General features: G+C 45.1%; 1 protein-coding gene across 3 annotated transcripts in view; it reads right to left on the bottom strand.

Moving 5' to 3' along the window:
• Positions 1-4177: 4177 nt before the first annotated feature.
• The window catches only part of TNC (tenascin C), a 72188-nt gene continuing 67186 nt past the window's right edge, over positions 4178-9179 (bottom strand). For all 3 annotated transcript variants that reach the window (XM_040606434.1, XM_040606432.1, XM_040606433.1), the window contains 4 exons: positions 8295-8391; positions 7447-7608; positions 5999-6162; positions 4178-5496 (listed from right to left, as the gene is read on the bottom strand). In XM_040606434.1, the coding sequence (XP_040462368.1) occupies positions 5386-5496; positions 5999-6162; positions 7447-7608; positions 8295-8391 (534 nt within the window). In that variant the 3' untranslated portion in view covers positions 4178-5385. The remainder of the gene's footprint in view (positions 5497-5998; positions 6163-7446; positions 7609-8294; positions 8392-9179) is intronic.

Genomic DNA, 9179 nt, shown 5'->3' with positions numbered 1-9179 from the left:
AACCAGAACTGTTCTTACATCATCTTTTTATTCTTTTTTTTTTTTTTTTTTTTTTTTTTTTTTTTTTTTTTTAATGAGAACTGTCTCTCTCACCTAAACCAGCTGCTTCTTCACGGCAAAGATGTCATGTTATTCTCTAGACTGAAGGTCTGATGAAGGTGTGTTCCTCTACAGCGAGGCTGTCAGCCTTCCAAGAACAAAGATCATATGTGCAGCTTTTGCTGATATTTGTTTGCAGTCTCCTGGTGACAAACCGCACCTTGTTTAGCCAGACAAACATATGTTGTACCCACACAAAACTGCTACGGCATGACAGGCTGAGATTTCTTTACCTGGTGAGGGTCCCAGGAAATACCCAAGAAAAAGGCATATGAACAAAGACTACAGCCAAGAGGGTTTCTGAGCAGATTTTTTTCAAAGAAAATGGTAAGGCAATCCTGAACAGGGGATATCCCCACCTGGAGCTCTAAAGCTGCTGAAGGGTTCATGTCTTCTGTTTTGTTTTTATTTTTACATAGATTCCCCCCCCCCCACACTCCCCATAAAATACGTTTTATGATTTTGCCTGATTGTTTTGTCCAGATCCTATATTTGTAAAGTTATATGAAGGTGCCTCGTATCTGCTCATTACTTCCAGTCTGCCTGTAGCTCCTGAAGAATTGCAGAGAAGAACAGCAACCAGCCAAGCATCGTCTCAGCAATCCCAGCTGTATTCCATAGGTCTGTATCATCTTGTCCACATTCCTGGAAGGCAGAAGTACGACGTGGCAAGGTGCCTATCAGGCTAATGCCACCACCTTGACATTTTCTGGGTGGAGGATCAAGCTGCTGCTTATTGATGATGGCTAAACATCTCTGTTCAGCTTTCCCTGCTGCTAATCAAGGTCTGACAGAGAAGGTTCATTAGGTTAAGCACCAAGAATGCTAAGAAGAACAAGAAGAAGAGGGGGTAAAAAAAAAGAAGAAAAAAAGTACTGTTCCTGCAGCGTGTGACAGCCCTCAGAGTTAATGTGGCAGCTGTGAGAAGGTTTACCAAGGCTGCAGTGTTGGATTCAGGTAGTGAAGACTGAGACCAAATGGGTAGCCGGGACAGCCACTGGATCACTCTATACTCAGATTCCTAGTTTTACACGCTCTTCAACCCCCAGTTACGCCCAACTCCTCTTAAAGCAAAGCAAGTAAAACTTTTCTGTAATTTTGAATGAAGTTATTTGTATGTAATTTTTGTAATTTTGTTGAAGTGACATCCTTGTACAGGAAAGACGGGAAATAGAAGGTGTCTTCTGTTATAAATCACTGCAATAGTTTGGGCTACTTATTCACTAATGTTGGCTCAGGCAAGATGCTCTGGTTTTGTGTTTATATTTAGCCCAGCAACAGGTGAGATCAATTCCCTTGATCAATGAACAGAATGGAAGAGCATCAGGAGAAGAGGTAAGGCAGCTGAACTCAGAGATGGTGCAGCAGAGGAGGGTGCTCTCCTGGGGTCAAACTGGGCTGACATCAAGGTCTCACTCTGGTTGAGGCAGATGGAGGAATCTGAAGTATCTATCATCTCCCACATCAAACTGGAGTGCTCTAGCCACTCTGTCAGTGTGGCTAAAAACTCATGCCTGGATTCAGAAAAAACCCATCATTTAGCAGTCCAAGTCCTACAAAAAGCCAGAGGATTTAATAACCTAAAAGCTGCCATCAACTTAAGCCTCAGTCCCCAAAAATTATCTGTCCAGCTGTATTTGCCCAGCTGGCTTGAAGCGCTCACCTCACCCGTACTTAAATCCCAGTCTGAGATCTTGCTAGGACTGCAGGATGAATCGAGGTGTCTGCAGGGCTGGGCGCACACATTGACTGAAGGAGGCAGAATAGGTACAGTGGAACTGGAAAAGATGCTTTCCATCTACACGTCTCAAAAATACCCCTTATGGATACAAACAACGCCACAGATCCCACTCATTTCCCCAAACACCTCCTTCAGTGCCTTTGGGACCTCGGATCTTGCTGTCTAAATATTCCTGAAGCCCTTCCTCTCCTGCCCCCTGTGAGGCTCCTAAACTGCTTCATCGTGTTAACTGTTAACACCAGCACTAAGGTGGTTTATGGTTTTTTAAGTTGACAAACTAACCAGACAGCAATTTGGTCTGCCCTTGTCAGGTTTATAAATAAATTTCAGAACTGGGGGTGTTTTAAAGCTAATCTCACAAATGACAACCAGGAAAGGGGGGAGAGAAATAGCAGAAAGCGAATATCCCTGACAGTGGCCCGCAGCAGAGCTGCTTGGTACCAAATCAAGCCCGTGTCAGCTCTGAAGGGTGCTTTGGCATGTGTTCCTTCAAGGACTTGCCAGTTTCTCTCTCACAGTAGTAATGATGAAAAATACCAGGCAGGGCATCTGTCAGTGAGTAATTACAGGCAAGATCATCTTTCTGCTGTGCAGTGTTTGTGTCATTTCTGGAGTGAGGTACAAATATGAGCCCGTCTTCAGCAGCCCTCTTTGGATCTGCCAAGCTAAATGACATCACAACCAGATACAGACAGCTTTGGGATGTTCCTAGAAATGAGAAAATAATTTCATAAATGTCATTTCTTTCTCTGAATGTCTGCAAACAGACTGCAGGATCTTTCAAGTCCCCAGTTATACAGATTTAGTGCCATTTCCTAATAACTTGAAAAGCATCTTGAGAATAGAGCATATTTCTTCATTATTGGATTTGCTGTCTTTTATACTGCCAGTCATTTGCTCTGACAAACACCAAAGAGGGGCTATTAATTAGAGAATAAATTGAATAGAGTGCTGCAGCTCACATCCTTGCTAGCACTCCGGAAGGTCAAAAGAGGCTTGTGATCCCTGTGCAAAACATACAGGATTCACTAGTATAACTTCAACTGAGGGGCAAGGGTGGGAGAGAAAGAAATTAAAGGTACATGGAATAACGTTGATGAAGGAAGTTCCTCTTTGACATGTGCTTTTGCTGCGACCTAGTTTCTGCAAGCCCAAAATAAACTTTTCCCCACAGCTGCCCTTGTGAAGTTCCTGCTGTGTGGCCACAGGGTGATGCTTTACTCCATGCAGTTAGTTTTCCTAACCAAGACCACTGCTGCTGAGGCACCACCACCAGCTAGGAAGCTCGGAGTGCTGGAGAAGACAGCAGTGAAGAATGGCAGCACCTGGGCCGATGCTGGGTACCTGCAGGATTTCCAAGCTCTGCCGCAGGGCAGGCATAGCCCAGGACAGGCGGATTCCGTGTGCCATCTGCCGGTACCTGGGCTTAAAGCAGATGAGGGGAGTGGGCAGCGATGCCAGGAGATGCTGGAATAGAAACTGCATGAAGAGAAGACCTCCGATAGTTTTTACTAATTTTGTTAGGAATGTCTCCCACTTCCCCAGCCAGGCATTGCCTGTTCCCAGACGGTAAATCCTCTGCACCATCCCTGCATTCTCTTAGTCTGTGGTCCTAAAGTCTGCCTAGCCATAGGTAGCTGTGGCTGACTGAGATGGTTCCTGGGAGATGAATTACAGGTATCCACAGAAATTAGACATTTCTGAGTTGTAGTTGCTGAGACGGATTACTAGCAAAGCATAGCACACAGATTTTGATGCTCTTGTCTGCAGCACCTTCTGTGTCCCCATTCAGCTATTGCTGTGTCCTGGGGCTCTCTCCCAGTAAAGCTGGTCCCAGTGCACACCCTAGCACTGGGGCGCCACACCAGGCTCTCCCCTCTGTGGCGATGCCGAAGTTTCAGTCAAGACCATGAACAAGACAGCCCTGGGACATAACCATTCCCGAGGGCTAACGCTCAGCTAAAGCTCAGAAATGCAATAATCAAAGGATTACAATAAAAAATAATGACAATTGTAAAAGGAAAAAAAATTAGGAAGGTGGGGCCTGAGGGTGAAGACAAGTAATGCTCTCCTTCCTTCCTTTCCTCCCTCCTGATTTGGAAGCTTTTCAGTGATGTTTCCAATGCACACACACTTTTTACACCCTGTTTCAAATCAACAATATCCAACCTTACCCAGGAACTAGCACTTCATGGGAAGTCTTACTCAGAGCTGATCACATCCACTCTGACTGAAAGTATCTTCTTTCCCAGCCACTTCCAGCGAGCACCAAGGAGGAGACAGAAACACTTGTCTTGTTTGAAAAGTACAGCCTTGAAACAGGGCGGAGAGACTGGATTAAAACAAAAGATCTTTTATTGCCTTCAGCTGAAGAGTATGATACAGAGGAACTACACATAGGTTTCATTCATATTAAAAAAGAGAGCCCTTTATTTACACAAGTGTTCAAAGTTGCCCATGGTACCTAACAACAACTCTGTATTTGTATTCTTCTGTTAGTTATTCCCACCTAGATGGAGCAAGCGCTGGTCAGTAACACTTAGAAAAAACATGTAGGAAGCTTTTGGGCAGGAGAAAAAAAGAAAAAGAAATATGCTCTAAAAGAAACCAGATCCTTAGGGGCATTTCACTGTTACAGACCCAGCAGAATACTTACAGCCAGTCACTGACACAAGGAACAGTTTTCGTATGGGCTCAGCAGCCTAATCATTCTCAGCCTTTCTTTTGCTTCCCCATCTAAGGTAACATACCCTGGACATGCACAAACTCAACATGTATGAAAAAAGGTAGAAATTTATTTTAAAGTAATTGTGCTTTTATTTATAAAAAAAAAATTTACAATCAGACACTGTCCTGCTGTGTTTCCGAAAGCATGGTTCTCTTAAAAATGACAAAAAACTTAGCTTATTATTATTATCATTATTATTATTACTTTTTCATTATATTAATAATATTAATCTTATGTTTAAGTTTAAAACATACTGCTTTCCCTTTCCCATCCCCTCCTTCTCTGTGGTACTTGATATATATATATAAAAAAAGGCTTTCCGACGACCAATGAATTTCAATTATAGCTAATAATAATAATAATAATAATGATAATGATAATTAATCATACACATTTCTGTGTGTAAAATATGGCTGGTTCTAGAACAAACTACCAATGTACAAAACTGTTCTCCCTCCCTTACCCCGGGCAACCCAAAAGATAGACAAACTGTGGAAGAACCTTGTCCCAGAGGCTTTCTGAGAAAACAAAAATTAATGAAACAACATACAACCCTTGAGATCGTTGTCTTTGGTGTGGAGGACATTACTGATGGGCAGCTGGAGCTGCTCTGCTGAAAACACTGGGACGCTTAAGGCTTATTGTTTGGGCTGCTGCAGAAGCCTCTGTCGGGCCACGGGTCACCGATGCTTTGGTACGACTACCAGCTCCTCACATCCCACCACCCCAGTGATGCCAGAGGTTCTCCCCACACCCCCACTCTATTTCCCTCCCCCCCCATCACCCTGCCCATAGCCCCTTCGCCACCGCTCAGGCTTTACGCTCGCTTTCGCCTGCCTTCCAGATTTCGGAAGCTGGAGGGTCTCAGCTTCATCTCTGCAAACTGGATGGAATATTCGTGGCCCTTCCAGTGGAACCAGTTAACACCCTGCAAAGACAAAGATGAAGTGTGGGAGGTCACACATTCCCTTTTCCTTTTGTCAGCTTTCACTGCTTTTGTTTCAGATGTCGGGCTGGTTTATAACTTGAGAACAGAGCACGGCAACGGAGCAGGGCTTGGGGAGGCACGGGGCATGGGGTGCTGGCACGCGCGACCTGTACGAGCAAACCCACACGATTTCCCCTGGAGCTGTCACCCCGCCTGGCTTTCATGCCATGATGGTTTGCTTCACATGTTGAAAACTACAATTGTTCCCTGCACGCTTGGGATATTCCTTTGGAAAATCATACAAAACAATGAAATTTTCACCAGCTGACATTAAATTCTTGTTTTGTGAGCAACTGTCCATATCTTTCCCTATGATCCTTTGTTCTGGAGGGTGGGCTTGGCTGGTGCTCTTATGTCCGGGTAGCTGAACCACCAGACAGACCCATAATTCCAACTCCCCTTCTTCTCATGCATTATGGAAGCCTTCAAACGCCAAACTCACCTGACTGTGGCTGTTGTCACCGTATCTGCCCATCAGATTGACTCGGTGACAATTCTTGTACCAGAAGGCACCCTTGTATGACAAAGCACAGTTGGTGATGGCAGAATCGTTGTCCTTGTCAAAAGTGGAGAAGGACCTTCCGTTATGGTATGTCATGGAGTCACCTGAATGGGGGAGACAAAAGAAAGAGCAAGGTCAGTGATTTGCCTGGTTTAAATCACATAGGAGTGACCGTTCTACAGAAAATGTTTGGACCATGCCATGCACCATCTGTGAAGCCTGACTGTGTATCTATGTTTTTAAAAATTGACTTGTTTTAATACAGAAGGAAGTGACAATTTTTATTGTTGGAAGCAAGTAAAAATATTTTCCCAGGTGGTCTCTAATCCCCAATTTATTAAGTGTATTTTTATGCAGCTCAATTTTTCTGCATTTTGTGCTGAAAGCTGGATCTTGGCCCTGTACAGAAGGCAGTGTGAACAAAGCAGGTCCAGAGACCTCCACAAGGAGTGAATCAAGACCAAAGGAGTCTCCACATTTCCCTGGCCCATGCAGTAAAGCCACCCATCTTCTTTAGCTGGAAACACAGACAGAGAGACGGCTGCCTAGCACTGACCTCCCACTCCCAGGGGCCAGGTGCCCATTTACAGGTGGGTGCAAGAGGACCAGCCTTGGGTGTACGCCTGAGGCAGAGCTCCCATTCATGCCTTACTATCTACGTTGCTCCATCCATTAATCCTCAGCCTGAATGCTTAGGAAAAGGTAGTAGTAGGATTGAATCCTACTAACTATAGCAGCTACTACTGCTCTGCACCAGTGTGTTTGCCTCAAATAGACATTAATTCTACTACTGCTGCATATTCTTTGTCTGTAACCCTATAGGCTGTGCATAAAGTTCATGTGATGGTCACAGGGCAGAGTCCGTACACACACATCTCTGTGGTCTCTTTTTATGCACCTAGCAGCAAAATCTCTTTTCAAGACATCCTCTGGAGCTGGATTTATCTTTTAATCCTGTGAAGCCCTGATGATAACTCACTAAGTGCTGCAGGGTTTGCCCCAGTGTAATTACAAAAGGCAGATGATTTGTTCAGCAAAATTAAAAATCATGTTATAGCAGGACTTTGCCACATATTCGGCTGAGAAGACACGAGGCTGTGCCAAGCTATTCTTAGCTGTATAAATGACAGCCAAGCATCAGCCAAATGAGTTATATGGTTGTTTAATACACTTGTTTATATTCTGTCATAAGCATGCCATAAAATGTGGCACCTAAATGATTGGAAGATTTAGAATGGAAACATAAAATATATTGATATGTTTATATTTTCAAACACCTAATGTACAAGAGGTACCTGCTGTGACACTGATCTGCAACATTCACAGTTATCTTGAGTCAACTGGGAGGAAACTGCAAATCAGAAGCAAAAAAAAAGCTTTCATCTCACCTGCTGTGCCACTGTACCCATCCACTCTTAGCCGGTATCTGCTCTTTGAGTCTCCAACGCTGAACCTGTCATAGACAGCATAAGCTGTCTCACCTTTGTCCCGCAGATCCACACGCAGCTCGTACTGGCCCTGAGAAGTGATTTTGTGGAGGTTCTCCAGGCCTGTGGATGTAAATGAACAATTCATTTGTCTCCCCGTGTTTATTTCTCTACCGTCACATTATCCCATAAAGAGGGTCATACTGGCCTGTATAGATACAGCAGGGCATACAGACTGGTGAGGGAATTGAGCTATTTCAGCTGTTAGCACAACAGCAAACAGCTAAACCCAGGCTGGCTGGGAGACCTCTTCCCTTCAAACCACGGCACAAGGTAGCCCGTTGGGAAAAGCAATCAAAGTTGTGCTGTGTGATCATCGCTGCCTTTCATTTTACAACCGAATAAAATGTAGCACAATCTTCGAAAAAATGTGCTTTTTCCTTCTCTTTTCCCCACTTTGCTTCTTTCAGTCATACGCCTGTGTTGCTGCGGGTGTTCTGGAAGTACAGGCAGAAGGTTTGCTGTTGCTTCTCAGGCTGCCTTCTGACTCTCTATGGAGCCCTGGTGAGCACTGGTATGCTATGTTTGGTGACCCAAGAAATGTGACAGCTGTGACCTGCAGCTGTGGGGACTGGCTTGGACCTGGCAGTTCCAGTCTCCCTCACATGCTCTCCTCAGCCTCCCTCAGCCAGGTTACCGTCCCCTTTACAAATATCCTTGCCAGCTAAGCGGAGGCTTCCAAGAGGCTCCTAATCTTTTGGGCTGCGTTCATCTTTTCTTTTTAAGAAAGACAAATTCTTGACACTTACCTATCCAGAATTCATCCTGAGGATCTCCAAACCCAGCCACATAAGTCTTCCAGTTCTTGTAGAAATCCTCCTTTCCGTTTTGACGCCTCAGGAACACCTACAACCATGGCCACAAGCAGCGTCACCGACAGAGTGCCTTGGGCAGAAAGGGCACTAGCGATGTGGCTTTGCCAAACGCAGAGCCTGGCATCACTGCTGCCCTGCCTTTACCACCCGGAGCAGCTGCTGGGTTGTACCACGACTGCTGAATGCTCCCTGCTGGCTTGGAGTGTCTAGTTTCTCTGTTGGGTTCCCAGGCTCATTCCCTGCACGATGCTCTCTGCTTTTTTAACAGCCTCTTGCACTTCTCCATTTCTCAGCCAAGATTTTCTACATCCCTCAGTCCCCTAGCCATGGATTTCTCCAGCTCCTTCTTTTCTTTCTGTGCCCTGGGTCCCTCTGGCATGTCCAGATTCGAGGCTGTCAGTGCAGAGAGCTGGTGGGTTTATTGCCATTCATTTGTTGTCCAGGTGGGATGTGTCCCTTGCGGGGCTCACCACCATGCCCCGTGGCTGCTGCACACCTGATTTTTCTGGCCTGTGATTAAATCTCCTTCACTGTCTTTCCCACCCAAATAGTCAGTCCACCCTCCTCTCACCTAATTAGCTAATTAGAAGGTGTGTATCTGATCTAAGATGGTAATTTCAGCATCCCCTATAGCCAATGGAGAGAGATCAGTGCTTTTCCTAGGTGCTGAAACCACTGATGTGACCCATCCTTTGGATGGTCTCTCTCCTCTCCTCCAGCTCCCCCCTCCACCTCCAGAAAGAGCTGGTAAGCTTGTTCTAGGCACCTAGGTGTCCTACCTGAGATAAAATTCCCCAAATTTACAGACAAGTCATCCCT

Source organism: Falco naumanni, chromosome 9 (assembly GCF_017639655.2).
Source record: "Falco naumanni isolate bFalNau1 chromosome 9, bFalNau1.pat, whole genome shotgun sequence".
Lineage (NCBI taxonomy): Eukaryota > Metazoa > Chordata > Aves > Falconiformes > Falconidae > Falco > Falco naumanni.
This window is presented reverse-complemented; position numbering and strand designations above follow the sequence as displayed.